Consider the following 24,640-nt stretch of genomic DNA (forward strand, 5'->3'; position numbering starts at 1 on the left):
GAGAGAGAGAGAGAGACAGAAGCAGAGATCTTCCATCTGTTGGTTTACTCCCCTTACGGCGGCAAAGGCCAGGGATCAACCAGGCTGAAGCCAGGAGAATGGAGCTTCATCAGGGTATCCCACTTGGGTGCAGGGACCCAAACACTTGGGTCATCTTCTACTGCTTCTCCCAGGCCATGAGCAGTGAGCTGGATTGGAAGTGGAGCAGCCAGGATGAGAAACAGTACCCTTATGAGATGCCAGCCTCCTAGGCAGTGGCTTAACCCACTGTACCATGATGCCAGCCCCGGGAATGTGTTTTAATTTCAATTTTTACTTATTTATTTGAAAGGCAGGGACAGAGATCTCCATCCACTGGTTCACTCTCCCAAAGTCCCCAGCAGCAGGATATGGGCCAGGTTGAAGCTAGGGGCCTGAACTCAATCCAGGTCTCCCGCATGGGTGGCAAGGACCCAACTACTTGAGCATCACCTGCTGCCTCCAAGGGTGTGCATTAGCAGGAAGCAGGAATTGGGAGTAGAGCTGGGATACTGGGTGCAGGGTCCCAAGTGAGAGCTTAATCACCATGCCAAACACCAGCCCCAGAATCAGAGTCTTGAGCAGAACAAGGAGCTTTGAAGATGCCTGGACCTGCCTCTCCCGGCACCAACATCTTCACAAACACAACCCCCGGGGCCTAGTTCTCAAGTCTCCCTGAGATTCCGTGGCCTCCTCTGTATCATTCCAAAACCTGCCCACTTTTGCTTTAGCAAGCCAGACTTCTCTTTCTTCCCAACACATTCCCAGCTGATCAAGAGAGATGAGTTCACAATGGATCAGAAGGAATGCCACGATGGCTGGGGGACATGGACATTTTTAAGGACATGCTTGGTAGACCCAGGGTTTACACTTACTAGGAGGCTTCCTTCTCCCCAGCCCCATTTAAACGACCCCATCTTTCTTCTGATTTATAAAGTCAGTGTCATACAAGAGCAAGCTGGATTGTCTATTGCTCCTCCCCAAGCTCCCAGGGGTAGTGTTGGCCAAAGTGAGGGCGAGGACAGCTCACTGCAGCAGAGCCTGCTGGGGAGTGCTGCGGGTCCTGGAACCGGTTCTTTCCTGGTGCAGTCAGGGAAGGAAAGGCCCTTGCCTGTGGGTTTTGAAGGTGTGAGGGAAGTTCATGGAGGGCGGCGTGCATGTCTGAGGCTACCCAGTGGAGGGGAGGCCTGGGTGCTTCCAGATGACAAAGACCAACACCCACTGGGAGTGGCTAGTGTTGGCGGCCAGGATGGCCAGGTCATATAGCATACTGGTTCTTTAAAATCAAAGCTAAAAGCCAACTGCATTCTTATATTTCAACCTTAGCACTGTGCTTGTTTTAAAGTTCCCAGGACCAGGTTTATGTTTAAGGCCTACAGGTATCACTTGTTTAGGGGACAGTCTGGGGAACTGAGAAGAGCTTCAGGCTCTAAAGGGAAGGTCTGGGGGCTGGGCAGAGCAGGACAGCAGCCCAGCTGGGAAAGCCAGCAGCGTAACTCCCCCGTGGTTCTCCAGCCACCTCAGAGACCACGCAGGTTTGAATTTGGGGCTGAACGGAACATTATCTGGTCTGAATATTTTTCTGTTTGTCTTTCTTTGAGAGGCAGAGAGAAAGAGCACTCTCATCTGCTGGTTCACTCCCCAAATGCCAACAATGGCTGAGGCTGGGCCCACGTCTCTTACATGGTTGGCAGGAACCCACGTACTTGAGCCATCGTGGCTGTCTTCCAGAGTGTGCATTAGCAGGAAGCTGGAGTCAGAGCCACAGCCTGAGCATCAAACCCCGGACCTTCAATATGGGATGCGGGCATCTTTATTATCATCATTATCATTAGCAAGTTTATTTATTTATGGTTATTTGAAGGGCAGGAGTCACGCAGCTGAGCCATCATCTGTTGCCTCCCGGAGTGAGCACTACCAGGAAACTGCATGGGAAGCGGAGGTGGAATTTGGTCTGAGGCACTCTGACATGGGACGTGGGGATCTTAACCCCTACGCCAAACGCTAGGCCTTCTCATAGCTCTTCGTATTTAAAATTTTGGTCTAATTCTCTCCTTCTGACTGTACAAAAGTGTTCCTTGGAAGGGGTGCCAAGGAGGAGTGGCGAAGAAAAATAAATTCTTTCACCGTCACTTCCCCGCACCTTGTTTCTGCTAGAAGAAATCCGAGAAAAAGTGAGACATTAGAGTTTACTGCAGCCTGGGAAGTTCCTGTCATCTGCTTTGCTAGGCTGCCACGAGGACCAAGACAGTGTGTGTGACACAGAGAGATGCTTCGTGACTGGCAAAAGAGACCACCAGATCCCCAGGCCTATGACAACCTCCTTCTCGGTTCACGAGTTGAAGCACGAGGTTGCTTATTTTTGCACAAGTTGAAGTGCAAACTGTGGTCTACGACTAAGTATGCAGGATACTATCCTAAAACTCACAATCACAAGCGAATCACACAGCTCATGAGTCACTGCATTCCTTTTTCTACTTCGTGCCGTCTGTGCTTTATGGGAGAACTGCTGATCTACTACGGGAAACAGAAGATGTAACCAGGATCAGTGCACTTTTTTTTAAAAAAAAGTTTTTTATTTTTGACAGGCAGAGTGAACAGTGAGAGAGAGAGACAGACAGAAAGGTCTTCATTCCGTTGGTTCACCCCCCAATTGGCCGCTGCGGCTGGCGCGCTGCGGCCGGCACACTGCGGCCGGCACACCGCGCTGACCCGAAGGCAGGAGCCAGGTGCTTCTCCTGGTCTCCCATGCGGGTGCAGGGCCCAAGGACTTGGGCCATCCTCCACTGCCTTCCCGGGCCACAGCAGAGAGCTGGACTGGAAGAGGAGCAACCGGGACAGAATCCGGAGCCCCAATTGGGACTAGAACCCGGTGTGCTGGCGCCGCAGTTAGAAGATTAGCCTACTGAGCCGCGGCGCCGGCCACTATGCATATATTTCAAATTACTTTGGTGGCAAAATAAGATAAACTTTTCTTGTAATTCAATTTTCTTTCTGAAGTACTCTGGTACTTTTATAATAATAAAAAAAGGGAGCCGGCACGGTGGCGTAGCAGGTAAAAGCTGGTTCAAGTCCTGGCTGCTCCACTTCCCATCCAGCTCTCTGCTATGGCCTGGGAAAACAGTAGAAGATGGCCCAAGTGCCTGGCTCCTGGCTTCAGATCAGCGCAGCTCCAGCTATCACGGCCAATTGGGGAGTGAACCAGTGGATGGAAGACCTCTCTCTCTTTCTTTCTCTCTCTCTCTGCCTCTCCTTCTCTATGTAACTCTTTCAAGTAAATAAATAAATCTCAAAAAAAAAAAGCTTCAAAAACATTAACAAATTAAAAAAATAATAATAATAAAGAAGAGATCAAAAATATGATACTAGGGGCTGGCGTAGTGGGTAAAGCTGCCACCTACCATGCCAGCATTCCATACAGGTGCCAGTTCATGTCCTGGCTGCTCCACCTCCAATCCAGCTCCCTGCTAATGGCCTGGGAAAGCAGTAAAAGATGGACAGTGTTTGGGCCCACCCACCCAGCCCCCAAAACTGGGAGTCACAAATGAAGCTCCAGGCTGCTCCTGTGTTCTGTGTGGCCCAACCCTGATCGTTGTGGCAATCTGGGGAATGAACCAACGGGTGGATGATCTCTTCTCTGTCTCTCCTTTCTCTGTAACTCTTGACTTTCAAATAAATAATTAAAAAAAATAAAAAAAAAAAAGCACGATGCTAGTGCCTGTGACTTGCCCAGATGTGCAGCTGTCGTCTGCCACCAAACACACTAACTGGGGTGTACAGAGAGGCAGATCATCACCAGATATGGGCCTGGATATAAACAAGGTCTGAGTAGTCCCAACAGCACTACAAAGAATCCTCCACAATAGTTACTGGCTCTTTTTTATGCTGAAATAATTATATGTGCCAAACTCAGCTCAGACTGCCTGAGAATTACAGCTACTAAGGCTGCTGTGGCAGTTTGAAAATCCTAAGTGAATTTTCTGAGATCAGAGGTCTCATTCCAGATCCGTCTCGCCCGGGCCTGGGGCAACTGTCTGGCTCACCTTCTGGACTTTGAAGTCTTCTCTGCTCCAGGGCTGTGCTTGGCGCACACCCTGCTCTGAAGGGGAACCCCCGCTATCTACAATCAGTTCCTGGGAAAATCAGACTTGCAGTTACAAAGTAAAATTCCTGTCTCCCTTTGAACTGAAGAACTCCGGCGCTGCCCAGGCGGGGATGGCAGCAGCATCGGGCGCTGTGGAGATAAGCGCCTGTACCTGTGGGCTGATGGGAGACGCGTGCGGGCCTGAGCCGGCAAGCATGGCCCCACTTGTGCGCTGTTCACACGCGAGTTTAATGTCATCATCGGAGCTAATCATTCCATTCACATTTCTGGGTTACACAGCATTTTGCCTTTTGAAGTTCAATGTCTTCCTTAAACACACACCCACACAGTAAACACGCACACGCCCTCTTAAAATATCAGTGCATTGACTAAAGGGAGGTCTCAGCCTGAGAACGCAGGTGCTCTCTTCCATGTCTTTCTTCCTAAAAGCCCTCAGCTATTTCAGAGGCTAGGCTGGCTGAGTGTCTAAACAAACCAGAGATTAGGGATTCTATTTACTTGGCTAGTATTCCGGGTTGCCATTTACCTCTGTTATTGAAACGATGCCGTAATCCTCGAGCTACTAAACTCTACCTCTGAGCCCAGGGCACGCTTGCCCTGTTTATTCCTGTTATGCTGGGGAAGAAAAAGAGATGCCTGCCAATGAGGATAACGCAAAGTACCAACAAGCTCTGTGTGCACGCACTTGTGCGCTGACACTCCACGCATCCTACTGTGCTGTAAAAGCACTCACAGCGCAAGGGAGCTCTCTCAGTTCTGGCTAGCACATGCATGCCGCAGATCCGCCCCACCATACCTTACTCTGCTGAGGGCTCAACAACACCATCTTTCTCTCTCTCTCTCTCTTTTTTTAAAGACTTATTTATTTATTTGAAAGTCAGAATTACAGAGAGAGACAGAGAGGTGCACAGAGAGACAGATATCTTCCATCCACTCGTTCACTCCCCAAATGGCTGCAATGACCAGGGCTGGTCCAGGTCAAAGCCAGGGACCAGGAGCTTCCTCCAGGTCTCCCATGTGGGTGCAGGGGCCCAAGCACTTGGGCCATCTTCCAGTCCCTTCCCAGGCTGGTTAGCAGGAAGCTGGATTGGAAGAGGAGCAGCTGGGATTCGAACCAGCACCCATATGGGATGCTGGCACTGCAGGCGGGGGCTTAATCCGCTGTGCCACAGTGCTAGCCCCAACATCATCATCTTGGAGAATCAGCATATTCCTGATGAGGCAACCCAGTTGTCAAAAATTATAAAGGAGCACAAGAAAAACATGGTGGAAAAACGCATGCTACCTATTTCCAAGCTTCCCACTGTAACATGAAAGAGAAGCATAAGGAATTACCCGCCCATACAAGATGAGTCAGAGTGCCTCAACCTGAATCCTTTCTCCACTCCTGCCACCGGCTGACCTCAGGGGAGCAAGCTACTTAAGCAACCCTCGGACTGTTTCAAGAATTAAAGTAGACAACATGCATAGGACTTGGCACATCAAAAGCACTCAACAAATGCTTTCAGCTACACACATTATTCTTGTTCTCATTGTTGCTACTACTGCAACTTTCTCCTGTGCAGTCAACTCTAGAAATATACAAGTAGTAGAAGTCAGCCACTAGAAAACACTCAATATAAAGTACTAGCTATTTATGTAAATAAAGGCTACTGCAGCATTTTAATAAGATCCCTACCCTCATGTGAAATGCATGTGTGAGAAGAGGAAGACAAAACCAAATCTAGTGTTGAAATTCCTATTATTGTGAGTGTGTAACTTAAAGAGTTTAAGAATTTTTCAAAGCTTGGTTTTGTTTAAACTGCCTGAAGGGAAAATGTAAGTGGGGGTTGGCCTTCCTCCTGACCCTGCAGCTTAAGCAAACCAAACACATATTCAGTCCTGAAGCGAGGGAGAGCACGAAATTAAACTCCAGTTACCTGACATACTTTCACTCAAGTGATGGGTTAGAAAAAGAACTTGATAATGCTATTCAAATATTTGAGATGTGTAAACTATGAGATTAAGGAGGGATTATTCCATAAAAAACTTTAATGTACAGATGAACTATTAAGTAAAAAAAGAAAATCAGGCTTGGGTATGCTAATTCCTTAATCTAATTTCATTATTAATAACATTACACAATAGTAAAAAGGAAAAAAAGGTTTCTTTTAGAGACAGTTTAAAAGACTCAAATAAACACTAGAAGGTATCTTGTAAGTGATCTTTCAGGAAATGATCCAGTTTAACCAAAAGAAATTTCCTGTCCTCATTCTCTGTGGCAACTTTCAAACAAGAGTTGGTCTGCAAATGTCAATGTCAACTCCTCAGTTAAAATCTGCTCTAAATTCCCATTTTACCTTTTAGGTGAATCTTCTAAAATGTAAATTTGAGGGTACTGCAAAACATGCATGCAAAATGGAGTTAAAAACTAAGTTAATTTTGATTAAAAGTTTTTAAATATGAGGGGTCTTCAAAGAATCAGTGCAAACAGTGTATTATGAAAAAACTATGCATGGATAAAACTTATCTTAATTCCAATTCCATGAACTTCCAGCAGGTATCTATGCATCTCCCATATCAGCCCTGTCTGATTCCCCATTTCCTGGGCTTTGAAGCTCAGTGCCTCAGGGTGTCAAGCAGGGGAGTTGGGAATATAGATGAAGAGTGTGGAGCAATGGCATCTGCTTTCCTAACCTGTTTGTATGCAGCCCATTGCCAACAGCACATGTTAAGAACTATCTATAAGAAACACTCTACGATACTTCCATGTGGCAATCAAAACACAGACATGGAATGATTGGTCTATTTCCTGGAATAAGTTTAACACAAGACAGTTACTTGGGCAGAAAGGTGCTCAGTCCTCAAAGTCAAATTCCACGTGAATCTCAAATGGCCACACAAATCAGAGAGAGCACAATCACATTCACACACTGTTACGTATTTCTGTTAGGCCATCACAAAACACACCAAACACCGGAGTAAGGGAAAGGGTTTACTGGGGAAAACCTAACAGACCGGAGGGGTGGGGTAAAGAGGGCAAAAGAGAGAGAAGGAGACTGTAAGAGAGAAAGAGACAGAGAGGAGAGGAGCTAGCGAGGAGAGAAGAGAAAGAGCAGAGAGAAGAGAGACAAGAGGAGGAGAGGAGAGCAGACAGAGGAGCCAAGAGAGAGCCATGTGTTCAGGAGCAGGTCCTTTAAAACTTTGCCAGAGGGCGGCCAGGGAAGCAGGAGCATCAAATCCTATTAGGATGGGGGTGGAGCTTTGACAACAGTGGTTGAGCCATGTGGCCACCTGGCTTCCAGCAATGGGGGCGGGGGTGGGGTGGGGGGTGGTGGCTAGGGCCTAGGATGTAAATCAGGGTGTAGATCGCACCATAGATAAAACTGCACCATTTTCCTAACACACACAGCAAGTAGAAAACTATAGCTTACTATTATTCAGAGAAAACTATTGAAACAAGTGTTGCCACCAGAAGTCATCAGGGACAAAAAGAAGACAGTGGGGAGGAGCCCAGCTCCCAGGGGTAGTCGGTGGAGGAGGGCTGTGAGTCAGCAGGTGAAATAGGCACCTCCCGGGCTCTGAAGCAAAGCAGCTTGGGTAACTCAGACGATGCAACACTGAGGCTGTTTCTCAACTTCTCTAGACATTCCACACGTGTGAAAAGGGGATGACACGACCTGTCAAAGTGGTGTTCCCTGGACTAAAGATGCTATTGACACCTACAAGCCTGCACGTTTGCACCATGTCATTGGTCTTTGCCACACAACCTCCTTCCTGCATGCCATTTAGAGCAGAGTATGGATTATCTGGAATTATGAAGGCAGGAATCTCGGATCCCCAGGGTTTGGTGAGAGGCGCTAGGTTCTGACCAGCAAGAACCTACAGTGGCCTGCCTTCTGTCTGATGGGGTCTCATCTGCCTGCCTCTTCTCTCCAGCTGTTTTATAATCAACACCTGCTTGCTTGCCTAGTGGGCAGAAGCAAGACATTGAATCGAAATAAAAAGTACCCCAAATATTCATAATGTAGTACAGAGCTGACCGAGGGTTTTTTTTTTTTTTTAAATACTCTGAGTTTCAGTGTGTTTCTTATTGAGTATCTTTTTTTTTTTAAAGATTTATTTTATTTATTTGAAGGACAGAGTTACAGAGAATGGTAGAGAGAGAGAGAGAGAGAGAGATCTTCCATCTGCTGGTTCACTCCCCAGATGGCTGCAACAGCCGGAGCTGCGCGGATCTGAAGCCAGGAGCCAGGAGCCAGGAGCTTCTTCTGGGTCTCCCATGTGGGTGCAGGGGCCCAGGGATTTGGGCCATCTTCCACTGCTTTCCCAGGCCATAGCAGAGAGCTGGATCAGAAGAGGAGCAGCCGGGACTAGAACCAGCGCCCATGTGGGATGCCGGCGCTTTAGGCCAGGGCTTTAACCCGCTGCGGCACAGAACCAGCCCCAAATTTCTGCCTGTTTAAAAGCTACTTTTCCAAAGGATTTTCATCATTTTTGTGTGTGTGTGTGTGTGTGGGCAAAAGTTATATTCGTTGAATGTAGTCACTGGGACACTGAAGATCCAAAACAAGGGAAAAAAACACTCAAGGACAGCAGAGGCTTTTGAGTTAAGCTGGGCAGATGCAAAGGGGTCAGTAAGCCACATGGCTCTGCTACCCTACACTGCGAAAATTACACACAATGTCCTCTGGCTTCTAGTAAGAGATTATATGGTTATGTGCTGGTGAGCCAACATATTAATGACCCACAGGAATTCCTTGTTCTTGTCATTCCAAAGTCAACTTACTTAGAAAACGGAAAAAAACTGCCAACTCCTTCCACGGGAACGTTAGCATCCACATATCTCCTCTTTTGTGTATCTGTATCTTTGGAACACTGATATTTTAACTTTACTTCTTTGCCTCTTGAATCCCATGAGTCTATGTGCTTAGTTCAGAGTCTGACCTCTTCCTTTCCATTTTTTCGCAAAGTACACCTGAGTAGCCACTCAAAGAGTGGGTGCCTCTGATCATTAGGGCCTGCTACCTGTCAAGAGGAACAGACTGAAGGCACACAGGGAACGGGGATTTGTGAAAGCAGGCTGAAGGCTGTGAAGACCTGCTCTCCTTGCACATGGAAGGTAACCGAGATGGACAGCACCATCGTCTTCACTTACGCTCGCATCACACACTACACTGTCTCATACGGTCCTCCAGGGGTCAGCAGGGGATGAAATCCAGGACTGCCCAGGTGCAGGCAGACTGCCCATGGCTCAGAGCAGATACCTTTTGGCAATTCCACCTCCCAGAGGACACTCCTGTTTGTGCTCCTCACAGGATCCTATCCCCCTCACATACGTGTACCCTGACCCATCTAAATGTAGGATCCCTACATTAGTATTCACCTTTTGTGTCCCCTAAGTATTAGCTCAGTTGCATGTACTCAATAAATGTATACCAACCTTAAACGGACTAACATCACCAACAACTGACCAAGACTTTTACCATTCCATCAGATCACCTTACTGGTCACTAACCTAAGGACAAGACAGCATGGCATTTTAATGAAAAACAGTATTCTGGACAGCTCTTTGAACTTACACAGTGGCAGGGCTAAAAGCCAAGTGCTCCTGGAAGCCCACACCAGGGCACCTGGGAGGAGGAGACGTTGGATGGAGATGTTGAGGGCCACTGGCCTGAATGACAACTTGGCCCAAGGCAGAGTTTTGCCTGGGGTTGGTACTGTTTCACATAAGCCCCGAGAGCTGACTTAGCTTATGTAACAAAACACATTATTATATTATTCACAGATTATCCAAAGCCTCTTAAATCAAGGTGCAGAATTTACCTTTGACTTCTGTGGTAGTGCTCCCCACCTTAATCCCAGTTTTTTTAAACCTTTTCATCTACCACAGCACTGTGGTGTCCCTGCATTTTAAGAATTATAAAGGGAAGGAATGATCTATTTTTACCATATCTTGGAGAACACTGGTTATAAGTAGTAACTAGATTAATGTAATATTTACGAGGAAAAGCTCTACAAAGAAAACACAAACGAGATGCACAGTATTCATTTAAAAGTCAAGATTGGGGCTGGTGCTTCGGCGGAGTGGGTTAAGCCACACACTGCTGTGCTGCCACAGGTTTGAGTCCTGGATGCTCCGCTTTCCATCCAGCTCCCTGCTGATATACCTGGGAAAGCAATGGAGGATGGCCAAAGTCCCGGGGCCCCTGCAGCCATGTCGGTGACCCAGAAGAAGCTCCTGGTTCCTGGCTTTGGCCTGGCCAAGATCCAGTCATTGTGGTTACTGGGAAGTGAACCAGTGGATGGAGGATCTCTCTGTCTCTCCCTCTCTCTCTAACTCTGCCTTTCAAATAAACAAATACATCTTAAAAAAAAAAAAAAGTCAAGGTTTTTCCTACCTGAAGACTGTTTAAATAAAAAAAGGCTGAAGCCAGTGAAACAGGCAGCAGTGGTACTGACATGGGTGTTGGTAGGGAGAAAGCAGCCGAGTACTGACACGGGTGATGGTAGGGAGAAGGCAGCTGAGTACTGACATGGGTGATGGTAGGGAGAAGGCAGCCGAGTCCTGACACGGGTGACGGTAGGGAGAAGGCAGCCGAGTCCTGACACGGGTGACGGTAGGGAGAAGGCAGCCGAGTCCTGACACGGGTGATGGTAGGGAGAAGGCAGCCGAGTCCTGACACGGGTGACGGTAGGGAGAAGGCAGCCGAGTCCTGACACGGGTGACGGTAGGGAGAAGGCAGCCGAGTCCTGACACGGGTGACGGTAGGGAGAAGGCAGCCGAGTACTGACACGGGTGACGGTAGGGAGAAGGCAGCCGAGTCCTGACACGGGTGACGGTAGGGAGAAGGCAGCCGAGTCCTGACACGGGTGACGGTAGGGAGAAGACAGCCGAGTCCTGACACGGGTGACGGTAGGGAGAAGGCAGCCGAGTACTGACACGGGTGATGGTAGGGAGAAGACAGCCGAGTCCTGACACGGGTGATGGTAGGAAGAAGGCAGCCGAGTACTGACATGGGTGATGGTAGGGAGAAGGCAGCTGAGCAGATGTCCCAGACACAGAGTTGTGCTAACAGGGAGTCAGAGCACACAGGAATGCTGGGCACAGGAACACAGAACTCCTCTGCTGTTAATGTACACATATATTTACATATAAAAGGACTTTAAAAAAAATTTAAGCCCACAGAGTACTTGGAAATATTTCAGTGATACAAAAATGTACAGAACCAGACATAGGGAAAACCTGTTCCTCTTTTAATAAGCACAACATTTCATGGCACAAGAAGCACTTGATCTGCTGAGCCCGTTTTGGTATTCAAGTATCCACTCATTTACTTTTTAATTTTTTTTATTTTAAGATTTATTTTATTTATTTGAAAGGCAGAGTTAGAGAGAGAGGTAGAGACAGAGATCTGTCCGCTGGCTCACTCCCCATATGGCCGCAATGGCCAGAGCTGGGCTGATCCGAAGCCAGGAGCCAGGAGCTTCTTCCAGGTCTCCCACGCGGGTGCAGGGGCCCAAGGACTTGGGCCATTTTCCACTGCTTTCCCAGGCTATAGCAGAGCTGGATAGGAAGTGGAGCAGCTGGGCCTCAAACTGGCGCCCATATGGGAAGCCAGCACTGCAGGTCATGGCTTTAGCCTGTTGCACCACAGCACTAGCCTCCAGGTATCCACTCATTCAACAAATCTTTACTGACCGCCCACGTGCTGAGCCCTGCAATGGAGGGCTGCATAAACAGCCATGAACATGAGGACATGTTCCCCTCCCCTCAACAGCTCACACTTGACTCGGGGCAGAGACCGCAAACCAGTAAATGAAATAAGATACGCTAGTGTTGAGTCAGGAAGTAAGCCTGTACTGGGAAGGAAAAAACAGTGCAGAGGAAGGCAGTGGAGGGACGAGGCAACAGCAGGCCTCTCTGATCGCAGGGGAGATGAGGAGAATCGATAGATACACATTTCTGAGCGCCCCATCGACATCCATGGGAACGGCTGGTTTCCAACAGCACAGCTTGGCCTGCACGCTAGTACTGTTCTGTGACCTTCTCTTGTAATAGTGCATGTATCTGTGTGAGGGGGCGTCCAACCCGAGTCCCTTGCCATAAGTTAAACTCTGGGGTGGGTGCTCCCAAGCCAAGCCCAGGGCCTGTGCACACCTTCCGGCATTCATTGACAAGGAACCTCCACCCACCCGGGGGCAGATGCTGGCTCCATCAGGCAGAATCTATCATGTGTGAATGCTTATCACTCCCTTGCAAATCCCACTTGATTAAAAAAAAAAAAATAAGACGCAGGGAGACATTTTAGAAAACAAACTTGAGACTAACCAGGCAAAGCCAGCAGGCATGCACTCACTGTTCCCGTGCGGTGCTGGGCACGCCTGCCTTGCCACAGGATGCCAGCACTGGGGATTAATCAGATTGCATGATTAAGCGTTAACAGCATGTTTTAAAACTGCAAGTAATTACTACCACTAATTTTCGGTGCTGTAAAACAATGTAAAAATGCCTTTTCTGTTTAAGTAACTGTGCATGCATTTGACAATAGGGAGAATCAATCAAGCTGGTGTTGAACAATGACTGTTTATTTAGCCTTCCTACTTTAAATGTCAGCTGTAGTTCTGCTGACAGACAGGACTTACTGCTCCTTGATTGCCGGCATGTTTGTGCTGTACAAGCAATACCACCTCAAAGCCACTCGCTAAGCATGTTTGCCCTTTCAGGGTAGTAATCAGATTATTTAAAAACATAACAGACATTAATGCTCATTACTGAGATACTACGTCAACAGACATGAAATGTTCCAAATGGACTAAATATTCTGGGTTAATCTGAATAACTGTGTCACCCTGTCGACTGGAGCTATCTGAAACGAAAGCCCATTTGCCCAGAGAAAAGGTGGGTTGTTTCTCACCACCAGGACTACTCAGGCAGAAGCTGGGCTTCTTCCAGTCCATTCTGGACAGTGGGGGCGGGCAACACATGGCCTGCAGGATGTATAAGGCCCATGATATTATCTGGTCTGCCCTGGCCAAGGCAACCACGGGCAGTACTCAAAATTCAAAAAAAATCGATCGCAGGTAATTTTAAACTTGTAATTCTGTATGGCCTGCAAAAGATGTTGCAGATATCCAATGGCCTTTGGCAGAAAAAAATGTTCCCCACCCCTGCCGCAGAGGGCCTCTTCAGTGATTCAGGAAGTCAACCTCCTTGGCTAGGGGGCTTCTTCAGCACAAGTCTACACGCTGCCGAATGATCCAGGGTAGCAGGCCTAGCTCCTGCTTCCATATTTCTATCCTATTCTTGCCCACACTTCAAACTTAAGTCCCCTGCTGCCTCCCCGGCTGTGGCTCTCAGTTGCCACAGCAACCAGACCATCTTTGCAGAAGTGACAGAGAAAACTTGGGGATCACCCTAGCATCCCTTTCACTCACCTCCATGCCAAATCAACCCCAAGACCCCTTGATCTGGGGTCGCCCAGTCCTGGCTGCCCTCGTCTTTTACCCGGTGACTGCCAACAGCACGGGTCCTATTCAAGTCAGCTTTCCCAGTGCACTCTGCTAATCTGCCTGCAGCAGTATGGAGACTCCAAAACAAACCTGGTGTTCTCACTGCCTGTCTTGAAAATCCTGTCAACGGTTTCTCATGGTCCTCTGAATAAATGCTTCAGAAATCTCAGCAGTGCCCCGCCCAGCCTGAGGCCTACCGACTTACCTCCGCAGCCACAGGGATGCGCCTCCTCCAGATACACCTCTGTGCCTCCACCTCTTTCTCCCCAGAGGATGGCTGCCAGGAAGCAGGGAAATGGGACTCTGGAGTCCGGGTGTACATGGAGCCATGGGTGGCAGCAGCATCATCACCAAGAATTTCACCAAGGGGGTTTTTGTCTGTCTTTAAACAAACTTTTGATTTTGGAATGGCTCATTACTTAGTGAAAAACTGTGACGGTATGGAGTTCTTAATGGCATATTGGAGTGGCACACCTGCCCCAACTAATGAAGCAAGTCTGAAAGAGTTAACAACCAAATGGATACTTATTCAGACTGTCGTGGTTTCTATCTGATGTCCTTTTCTGTCCCAGCGTCCCATCCAGGAGACTACATTGCCTAGAATTGTCACGCCTCCTTAGATTCCCCTGGGCTGTGACAGTTTCTCAAACTTCCCACTGATGACCTTGACAGCTGGGAGAAGTACTGCTCAGGTGTTCTGGAGAAGTGCTCAATTTGGTCTCATGGTTTTCTCATGATTTAACTGGGGTAGTGGGTTTGGGGGAGGAAGACCACTGAGATGAGGGGCCCTTCTCACGGCATCACACAAGGGAACATACTATGTAGTATGCACGGGACTTACCACTGCTGATACCGACCTTGGACCCCCCTGTGGTTAAGGTGACCTGTTTTCCCCATCTCCATCCCGGCTCTGTGGGAGCCGCTATGTGCAGTCCACATGTAAGAGAGGAGCATCTACATACACTGTTTAGTTTCTCTCCTTGGGAGATTTGTCTCTTCTCCCTTTTTCTTTCTTTCTTTTAATCCTCAATACAATTTTATTAACTTTAGTATAATTTATTTAAAGATTTATTTTTTTATTTATTTGAAAGGCAATATTACAGAGAGAGGGAAAGAGGGGGAAAAGGGATGGGGGAGGGAGAGAGGGAGGGAAAGGGGGAGAGAGAGAGAGAGAGAGAGAGAGAGAGAGAGAGAGAGAGAATATAATATAAATCTTCTTTTCCCTGGATCACTCCATAGATGGCTACAACAGCCAAAGCCAGGGGCCTAGAACTCCATCCACGTCTCCCACGTGGGTGACGGGTCCCAACAGTTCAGCCAGCTTCCTCTGCTTTCCCATGCATTAGCAGGGAGCTGGACTGGAAGTGGATCAGCTGGGAAATGAACCAGTGTCCTTATGGTATGCCACCATCACAAGGCCACAGTTTAACCTGCTGTTCCACAACACTGGCCTCCTATTTCTTTCTTCCTTTCCTTTCCTTTTCTTTCTTTCTTCTTCTTTTTTTTTGAAAGTCAGAGTTACAGAGAGGGAGGGGGAGAAAGAGAGAGAGAGAGAGAGATCTTCCATCCACTGATTCCCTCTCCCAGTTAGCTGCAATGGCCGGGGTTGAGCCAGGAGCTAAAAGCTTCATCCAGGGTGTCCTCCATGGGTGGCATGGGACCAAGCACTTGGGTCATCTTCCGCTGAACCGGCACCCATATGGGATCCTGGTGTCACAGGCTGCAACTTTACCCGCTATGCCACAACGCCCACCACCCCTACTGATTTCATGATTCAGTCATTAATACCAGTATAGCCTTGTGGACCTGGGATATATTCAATACTACATTATTTATTCAGTTGCTCAAATTGCCCCAGAGCTTTAGCTCCCCTCTGAGTTGCCTATCACGCAGGCATCCATTACTCTTGTGTTTTTGAGCCCTTGGCTTCCGGGCCCCACAACACGCTCCAGGCTCTTCTTCCTGCATCTTCCCTGCTCTGGCCAGGAATCAGCCATCTCTCTAAGGAGCCTTGCTTCCCTTTCAAACCTGAAGACGTTACCTGGACACTGAGCGCACCAGGAAGGTTTCTGAAGAGTAAATGTCTTTTAGACCGTTTGACTTAATCTCCTTGCAGGTTGGGGGTGACCTTTGGGGTGTAAACCACAAGTCTCTGGTTTGTTTTTTGAACAGAAATAGTATTTAATAAGCTAGAAGAGATGAGGTAGGATAATTATGGCCAAAGCTGAGTGTGTTGTGGAGACCATAAGCTCCGCAGAAATGTAAAGTATTAAATGATCTAAGGCCTGAGGGCTTCTAGACTTCAGTTCTGTGAGCCAATTTGGCAACAAGGAAAAACAAGCTGAAGGGAGTTTCAGTTTGCTGAGACCTGACTCATTTATCTAAGACTTCTTTCCCCCTTATCTGATGCTCCCTTCTTTTAAAAACTCTACCAGGTGATTAGTTTGTATTTTTACTGGGTACTGCTTTTAGTCAGGGAGACATAATAATAAAGCTAAGAGTTTCTTTCTACAAAGGGGCAGAGAAATCAAAGTTGTTTAATATTTACAAAACAGCCTGGTGGAATGCTAGATCTTGGGCTTTACCCTTCCCCTTCCCGCCATAGAATTCTTTGGGGAAGGCGTGGAGGGTGGGCGCACAAGGCAGCAAGGGCTATAGCTCCAAAAATTTCAGGTGACATGAAACACAAAAGGATAAAATAATTAGAGAAAGCTATGTAAGCCTTGACGAGTAATTTATCTCTCACTCAGAAATTGCTGCAATAATACAGTTTCTATTCTTTACACCTTCTACTTGCTGGGGTAGGAAACAACTCTGCTTCCTAGTGAGAACAAGCTCCTGTTTCCTACTCACAAACCTCAGAGCATGTTTACCTTTCTAGACAACCATACATTTTCCAAAATGCTTGCAACAGAAACTGAACTTCGCTCACCACAGCACACTTAAAAAACTTTCTAGTATAGACTTTATAAAATAGTAAAATGAATGAAAAGCAGTATCACCAAGGTTTATTTTAAGCAAAACTTTTACGTTCTCTGGTTACTCAGAAATGTGATACTTAACATAAGCCAGACGACACTGTGGGGTATGGAATGAACAGCAGCAAACCTTCCCGGTGTCAGCTGAACAGAGAGAGAGAAACACAGTGGGCTGCAGTTGGCTATTGCCATGTTGTGTTCGGTGGGGAAACGAGTAATAACGAATACTGTGCTTGTAACATGTATCTTCCTATAAGCTCTGGTATAGTTAACAGCAGATAAGGCCATATGTGTCATCAGTCTGTGCTGCTCTGGCTTTCTACTGGCGCAGGTGCACACGTACACACCTTGGAGGATGGAATGAAAAAGGGAGAAGCGGATGAGAATGAAGCGTGTGAAGGTGAGTCACACTTTGCCCTCCTTGGGCAGATCATGTGACTTCCCCAAGTAACTCACAGGCAGCAAGCAGCAGAGCGGCAGCTACAATCCCAGCTGCACTCATCACGAGACCACTTTTCTTCTCAGAGGGAGAAAATACACTTTCAACCACTGTTCTGATGTCCTCCCATGCTATGTACAGTATTGAGAAGAAAAAATGTCTTGTATTCTTTAAGAAAAGTCCCTGTTGCTGTAACTTGGATTTCTCTTGTGAGGACCCTCTACACAGAACGGCTGCCTCGCGGCGGAGTGAGCACAGGCACATGGTGGCCCAGCAGGCCTGCAACTGATGGACGCACAGCCAACCTCAGCGCAAAGCAGGGACTGCCGTGCTCTCTGGCAGTCCTTTAGTGGGGTTCTGGCCATGGCGGGTTCATCTGTCAGTGGGGACTAGAAAGGGTCAAAGGATCAAAAGCAGCCTCTGTCTGACAGCTCACGTGCAGAGTGTGAGCTTGACTCAAAGGCATTCTGAGCTAAGAAAAGGCCCGGAGGCCTCGTGAAACCCAAGTCTTCGCTGGGGAGGTACACAAAGGCGTGATTTGCTCAGGGAGTGACAGAATTTAAGACAGGCATTCTAGCTCTTTGACTTCTACATCTCTCCAGTAAGTAAATTATCGAAAGCACCAATAAAGAGTTACATTTTCATAGAAGAATAACAACTAGAAGGCTTATGCTTTTATACCACACATCTCAGTAATTTCCCCAACTATTCCTAGGGACAACCATTGGAAGGCTACGAGCCACCACCTAGGACATTCTCTTTTGGGGTGCACGCTGGCTGCATACAAGTAAATGAGAAGCCATTGCCGGTCTTGTCTTATAAACTCAGACCGATAAAGAGAACAACGGGCAAAACCTCTTTGCACAGCCCCCCATTCATCTTTGACACGCAACAAATCATGTGAACTAATGAGGTATGACAGAACATCCCTAAGAAAAATATTAAAGTTTAAAAAGCAGAATCTTTCTATTGTTGGTGGTAAATGGAACTAGAATATTTCGTAATCTCTGGTTTGAACTTCGGACTCATTTTTCTCTCATGAGTGTTGTGAATTTTTTTTTGTGGAATATATTAGGTTTCTTGAGACAAAAATGTTTTAGATAAAGAGCAGAATTTTTAGATAGCTGTTGAAACATTCCTGGAAGCAGAGTAGAAAAATAAACCAAACAAAAAGATAAACACTGAACAGGATTTACAGTTTCTTTCTTTTCGTGGAATCACATGTAATCCAATAGCTTATGTGTGGGCTCAGAAAGGATAAGCCAAGCACGGCTACCGGGAGATGTATCCACGCCAGAGAGTGGGCTGGGGGCGCCCCTTCCCTTCTCAGCCCACGGAGGGTGTCTATACAGCATGGCGGTCCACCAGCCAAAAGCACACAGACCTCTCGCTGACCAGGATGAGCCCATGAATTTCACTTTTGCCAGGGACCACAGCAGCCGCTTAGCAGGTGTCCTGTCTCAACAGCACAAACTGCTGATGCGCTTGGTCTCTGCTGTCAGAAGTCCCAGGGTCAAATTCCAGCTCTTTCTCTTCACTACATGGGTGGGAGACCTGGGCCTACTTCATCATATAAAATGGGGATAGTCAGGTGGGCACCATGGCGCAGCAGGTTAAACCGCCACTTGGGAGGCCCGCATTTCACATCAGAGGGCCTGGTTTGAGTTCTGGCTACTCTGTGCTTCTGATCCATGTTCCTGCTAATGCACCTAGGAGGTAGCGGATGACGGCCCAGACACGTGGGTTCCTGCTACCAGGCTCCTGATCTTGCCTGGCCAAGCCCTGGCTGTTTCAGGCATTTGAGGGAGTAAACCAGAGGATGGGTCTCTCTCTGCTTCTCAAATAAGTAATTCAACCTTCCAAAAATAAAATAGGGATACTGATAATCCCTACTCCATAGGGTGACTAAGAATACTCCAGAAACCAATATCTGAACATCTCTCAGAACAGTGCCTGGAGTAGCCAAGCTGCCGAGGGCCGAGAAGGACCAGCTGCCTTAGCACAGTCGGCACCGCCACGGCACAGCCCGCGGACAGCTCTGTACAAGCTGCCTGGCTTATTTCACAAACTTGCCAGGAAGAGACGATCCAACAAAGGGACACAAGCACCACAAGTGCAGGATTTCTGTCTATGCATCTATTACTACTTCACCTCTAGCATATAATTAGCGCTCAGTAAATATATGTTCAATAAATGAATGGCTGAAGGTAAGCATCGGGAATTATACAGAAAGGGGCCGTGGGCTTCATCCAGCAGATTTGGGCAAAGAGATCTCAAGCCAAAGCAGCTACTATCAGGACCGGCTCAATTCCTGCTATGAAAATAACACTTTCCCCAAATTGGGAGTTACTTCCTAAATGCAATTCTACCAGTCAGAAGGCTCAGCTGCAAACATAATGCACAATATAACGAGAGGACCCTCCAAACAGTCACATCTTCCCAGAAATATTTATGACAATACTTCATGAAAAACCATGATGTTCACTTCCATTTTCAATTAAAATCCTTAGATAAAATTTCATTCAAGGCCGGCGCCGCGGCTCAATAGGCTAATCCTCCGCCTTGCGGCGCCGGCACACCGGGTTCTAGTCCAGGTCTAGGCACCGGATTCTGTCCCGGTTGCCCCTCTTCCAGGCCAGCTCTCTGCTGTGGCCAGGGAGTGCAGTGGAGGATGGCCCGAGTGCTTGGGCCCTGCACCCCATGGGAGACCAGGAGAAGCCCCTGGCTCCTGGCTTCGGATCAGCGCGGTGCGCCGGCTGCAGTGCGCCGGCCGCGGCAGCCATTGGAAGGTGAACCAACGGCAAAAGGAAGACCTTTCTCTCTGTCTCTCTCTCTCTCACTATCCACTCTGCCTGTCAAAAAAAAAAAAAAAATTTTTTTTCATTCAAAAAAATTCACACAGAAAAATAACAGTGATAACCTCAAAGAAAAGGTGCATCAGGCTCTGATTTTTCATTGAGTAAAAAATTCTAACCTGATACATTTCGAATTTCTCATAATCATGTAACTAAGCTTTCAGAAGAAATACAGAAATGATAAATAAATGAAATCTTTAGGCTAAGGAAGACACGTTATGATCCATTAAAATATCAATTTTTCTGAGAATTTACGACAGGTTTAACAATTTCCCCTTAGAGTGTTAGTGACATTTTGAAAGCCACAGCCTGAGATCTTGTCCTGGCCCTTACATAAATGCAGTGACCAAAAATTAATTTGTTATTTCCCTGGTGCTGCTTACCTTGAACCATGAGCATGGGCTCCCGTCCCCCGCCATGGGCCAGCATCTCCCTGCGATAGCGCTCCCCAGCCACCCTGGGGAAGACAAGATTCTGTTAGAGACACCTGCTCACACAGCCTGCCCGGCTCCATCCACACTGCTCTCGAGTTTCTCAAAGGAAGCCAAGCTGCTGTCACAGGCAAACATGCTGCCACCATGTGACAATGCAGCCTAATTCGGGTTTTCATAGCTTTTAAAAATGTAATATATTCACTATGATGGGATAACTGCATTTTCAGCTTTCTGTTTCATTCACAAGCAATCTTTCTTTGTGGAAAGGATGGTTTATGTATTATACAATGAGTAAAAGACTATATCCTGGTCTCCAAAATGTTTAGGTTAAAGTCAGGTGTGGAATTATTGATTTTTTACTTTCAAAAAACAATTTGAGGCTGCACCTAACACAGAGAGAAAAGTAACATTCTAACGTAAGAGCAGAGAAAAAAAGAGCTGCCAGGAAAGGGGTAACTACTCCAAAAAACAAGTAATGGGCCTAGAAACTCAGCTTCCCTGTGCGCTGGGGGCCAAAGCAGAGGAGGGCACCCCTTTGTCTCCACCTTCCCACACTGAGTTCTAGAAGGAACACTGTCTGTAAGGATACTCAGAAATTCTCCACCCTGACGGCACCCGCAAACAACCCCTTTAGAAAGCGTTCCTCTTAAATAAAGGGTGACACAGCTTCACTCCGCTAGCGCCTGAGTGGTCTGTATGGCCCCTGGCCTGGAGGGCCATAGTCCACTCTCGGCTTTAGGAGAGAGACCCCCTTCCCCTAATTCAAAGGCCTCCCCCTAGGCATGCAGGCCCTGGCTGGCCTCAACTCTGCCCTGCCTGCTTCCTGATGTTGAGTGCCCAGCCTGGACATTTCTCACAAATGGGATCAAAAAGGATCCTTTGACAGAGTTAGGCGTTTTCTAGCCCAGGGAGCACTTTTACTAGCTTACTTTTATGTGTCTATAAAAGTACAGCAACTACATGTTTCAGCAAGAATGCACACATAAACAAGACATAAATATCTGGAAAGATATGTTTTTAATAGAATGTGGTTTTCTAGTAAAGCAGAGTTCCTTCAAACAAGATGATATTTTGCCTGTTTTATAGAAATCTCTAGTGAAGAGTTGTAATCCCTGAAATTGATTTACTGGAGTCAAGTTTGGCTGTAGATCCTTTGAAAATAATAAAATCTGAAAAGCAGACTGAGCGTCTGCAGTCTGCAAAGGGCAGAAGACAAAATAACATGTGGGTACCAAGCCGTAAAACACTTGCAAACTCTATGACATCAGAGTCAAGTTCAAAAGATGCTGGAACTGAATGTGATCACTAACCGCCCAAGAAATCCAAGTCCACGTCAAACTGCATGAAAAGCTCGGGGTGGGGGAGGGGACAGGGTTTAAAGAGGCAGGGAGGGGGTGAGGAACTATGAACACCTGCACTATCATCACAGTTCAGTTGATTAACTGGGAAGCTTGGGCAAATTACTGGTCTTCTGAGCCTCTGCGTGCTCTGCCAAGGCTTCTGGGAACTCCACATGAAAACTCGAGGCACTTTAGAAATCTAAGATGTCATTTATTTTAAGCCACGTTAAAACAGTCAAGATAATAGTCACCCGCAGAGCTGCCTGAGAGGTGTTTGCAGATGTATTTATTTGTGTGGTGAGGAGACAAAATGCTTTAAACAACTATTACACTAGGTTGTAATTACTGGTTTGCTTTCAAAGGAAGCGCCTTCTAAGGAATCCTAAGAGCAAAACCTGACTTCCCCTTGGTCCCTGTGATTAGAAGGAGTGCTGTGAGGAGGATCAGAAGGAGGCCACATCAGGGAGCAAGGGCAGACTGCACTCCTCCACCTCTCTCCCTGTACCACGCCCCTGCACCTCTCCACCCAACATGACACCCCTGTGGCGTGCTTCCTGGCTTCTCTGGGAAAATACGACTGCCTCGCTCAGGCCCTCTCCAGCTGCATGCCCTGCCTCCCTCTGCAGGAGGGGGTGGGCAGATGATGGATCCACAGCTAAAATTCCCCATACCGATTTGCTCACGCATCAGCGAAGGCTCGCCCCATTCCCTGCTCTGGGGGAGACCAGGGAGCTCCTGCACCAGCCTTCTACAGAAAAAGCTACAGGCTGGATGGTCTCAGCCACTGACTAGCTGGGGACAGGGCTGTGCAGCGAGGCTGTGTGGGACAGCAGCTTGGAGGTGGCCAGTGACAAAGTGCAGTTTTGGACCAGCGCAGCTGCCCTTCTCCAAACTGCCACTGCTGTCCCCAGAGGCAGCCTCCCCGGGAAGGAATGTCTTCCACGAACAGGCAGAGGCCTAGCTTTCCAGAGGCAAACAAGGTCGACTGCTCCCGAGTGAGGAGCAGGAATAAGTCCCGTGTTGGGCACCAGTGAAGACAACTTCAGGGCTCGTGCAGGAAGTTCAGAAGCCTTGTCAAAGGGAGCAGGAGGCCTGGGGCAGGAGTGGCCTGGGAGGTGAGGAGGCACACAGGAGCGCAGGGCAGCCGGGGTCATTCGGTGCAGCAGCCAAAGTGTGAGGGCCCTCGCAGGCCTCGGGAGGGAAAGGGCAAGGGCCCGGGGGGCACCACGGAGCTCAGCTGGTAGATGCAGCAGGGTGGGGCATTACCGCTGTTCCAGGAGTGCATAGTTAACGAATCCTCCCTGTAGTAGAATGAGAAGGCCATGCGAAGGTGGCCACTGGCAAGCGAGCGTCAGTCAGGAATGGCTTTGAAACCCACCTGGCTATGGAAACTGCCTGGCGAAAGGCTGTGATTGGATGGATTTGAAACTGCCTGGCGACAGGCTGTGATTGGATGGCTGTGGAAACTGCCTGGCAACAGGCTGTGATTGGTTGGGGTATGGACCGCCCCTTGACCAGATTGGCTGGTCTTGGCTATATAAGCTGTTGTACCAACTGTAATAAACGAGTCTGCAGGCTGCTCGCCTCAAGCCTGCTCTCACCGGACTCCCGGGGTCTGTGTGTTGACTCCGCGCCTCTTGCCCCCACCACGCTGCTCTTCTCAGAAACGAACCCACTGCAACATTGTGGAGAAATCAACGACAACACCTCCCCACCTCTCATTACCTGCTGAAGGGATCCTGTAGAAAACATTCCTTCCAAACCATGGACGCCACTGCCCTGGACATCAGGTAAGAGTAATACTTGGCGCCATAGCCCACGAGGTGGCTGAATCGCAGCTGCCAGGCCTGCCAAACAGAAGCACAGAAGGGAAACCACTCAATCTGGGTTTTGAGAATATACCGTGTGTGGGAGCCCAAGGGAAGTAGGTAAAGAAACCCGCAAATAGTTCCATTTAAAATTCACCCAGTAGGGCCGGCGCCGTGGCTCAACAGGCTAATCCTCCGCCTTGCGGCGCCGGCACACCGGGTTCTAGTCCCGGTCGGGGCACCGATCCTGTCCCGGTTGCCCCTCTTCCAGGCCAGCTCTCTGCTGTGGCCAGGGAGTGCAATGGAGGATGGCCCAAGTCCTTGGGCTCTGCACCCCATGGGAGACCAGGAGAAGCACCTGGCTCCTGCCATCGGAACAGCGCGGTGCGCCGGCCGCAGCGCGCTACCGCGGCGGCCATTGGAGGGTGAACCAACGGCAAAAAGGAAGACCTTTCTCTCTGTCTCTCTCTCACTGTCCACTCTGCCTGTCAAAAATTAAAAAAAAAAAAAAAAAAAAGAACAAAAATAAATAAATAAATAAAATTCACCCAGTAGGCCATGTCAAGGGTGACACGAGTATTTTTACATTTTACACACTCTGACGGGCCCCCAGAATCACCTGCTAAAGCCCTGAGCCAGGTCTGAATTTGGCCCTCGGGCCTCTCAGGAGATGGTTACGTCCTAACGAGGCTCAGCCAGTGTGACCCGTGTCGTCAGCAAAAGGAAAGGCAGGCACATGGAGACACCAGGGGCTCACGGGCACCCAGAGGAGAGGCCCTGGGAGGACCCGGCAGGAAGGTGGCGTTGGCCAGGAAAGGAGCAAGGCCTCAGAGGAAGCCAGCCCTGCTGACCGCTTCTTCTCAGACCTGTAACCTCCAGAAGAGACGCACGGCGAGCCTGTGCGGCTTCAGCCAGGTAGGCCATCGTGTTCTGCTCTGGCAGGCTCTTGCAGACACATGTGTAGACAAAGGAAGCTTTCTAGCACATAAATACAATCTTCAGCATTATTCTTTCTGTATGTATATGCACGTTTCGTTTCAAATACATGACTTGTCTTCTTCAGTGTGTTTGAATATTTATGTTGACTACAATCTATTTTGTTTCCCATGACAATACAGAAAAAAGACATAGTCATGAGTTTAGTTGTTTTTAATAATTTGATTAGGAC

The 24,640-nt window shown here is 48.1% G+C and overlaps 1 protein-coding gene across 2 annotated transcripts in view; it reads right to left on the reverse strand.

The window, feature by feature from the left end:
• The window catches only part of MIPEP (mitochondrial intermediate peptidase), a 176,960-nt gene that overhangs the window by 14,540 nt on the left and 137,780 nt on the right, over nucleotides 1–24,640 (reverse strand). For both annotated transcript variants that reach the window (XM_062194561.1, XM_062194560.1), the window contains exons 17-18: nucleotides 23,390–23,511; nucleotides 20,274–20,347 (exon numbers count right to left, since the gene is read on the reverse strand). In XM_062194561.1, the coding sequence (XP_062050545.1) occupies nucleotides 20,274–20,347; nucleotides 23,390–23,511 (196 nt within the window). The remainder of the gene's footprint in view (nucleotides 1–20,273; nucleotides 20,348–23,389; nucleotides 23,512–24,640) is intronic.

Source organism: Lepus europaeus, chromosome 6 (genome assembly GCF_033115175.1).
Source record: "Lepus europaeus isolate LE1 chromosome 6, mLepTim1.pri, whole genome shotgun sequence".
NCBI lineage: Eukaryota > Metazoa > Chordata > Mammalia > Lagomorpha > Leporidae > Lepus > Lepus europaeus.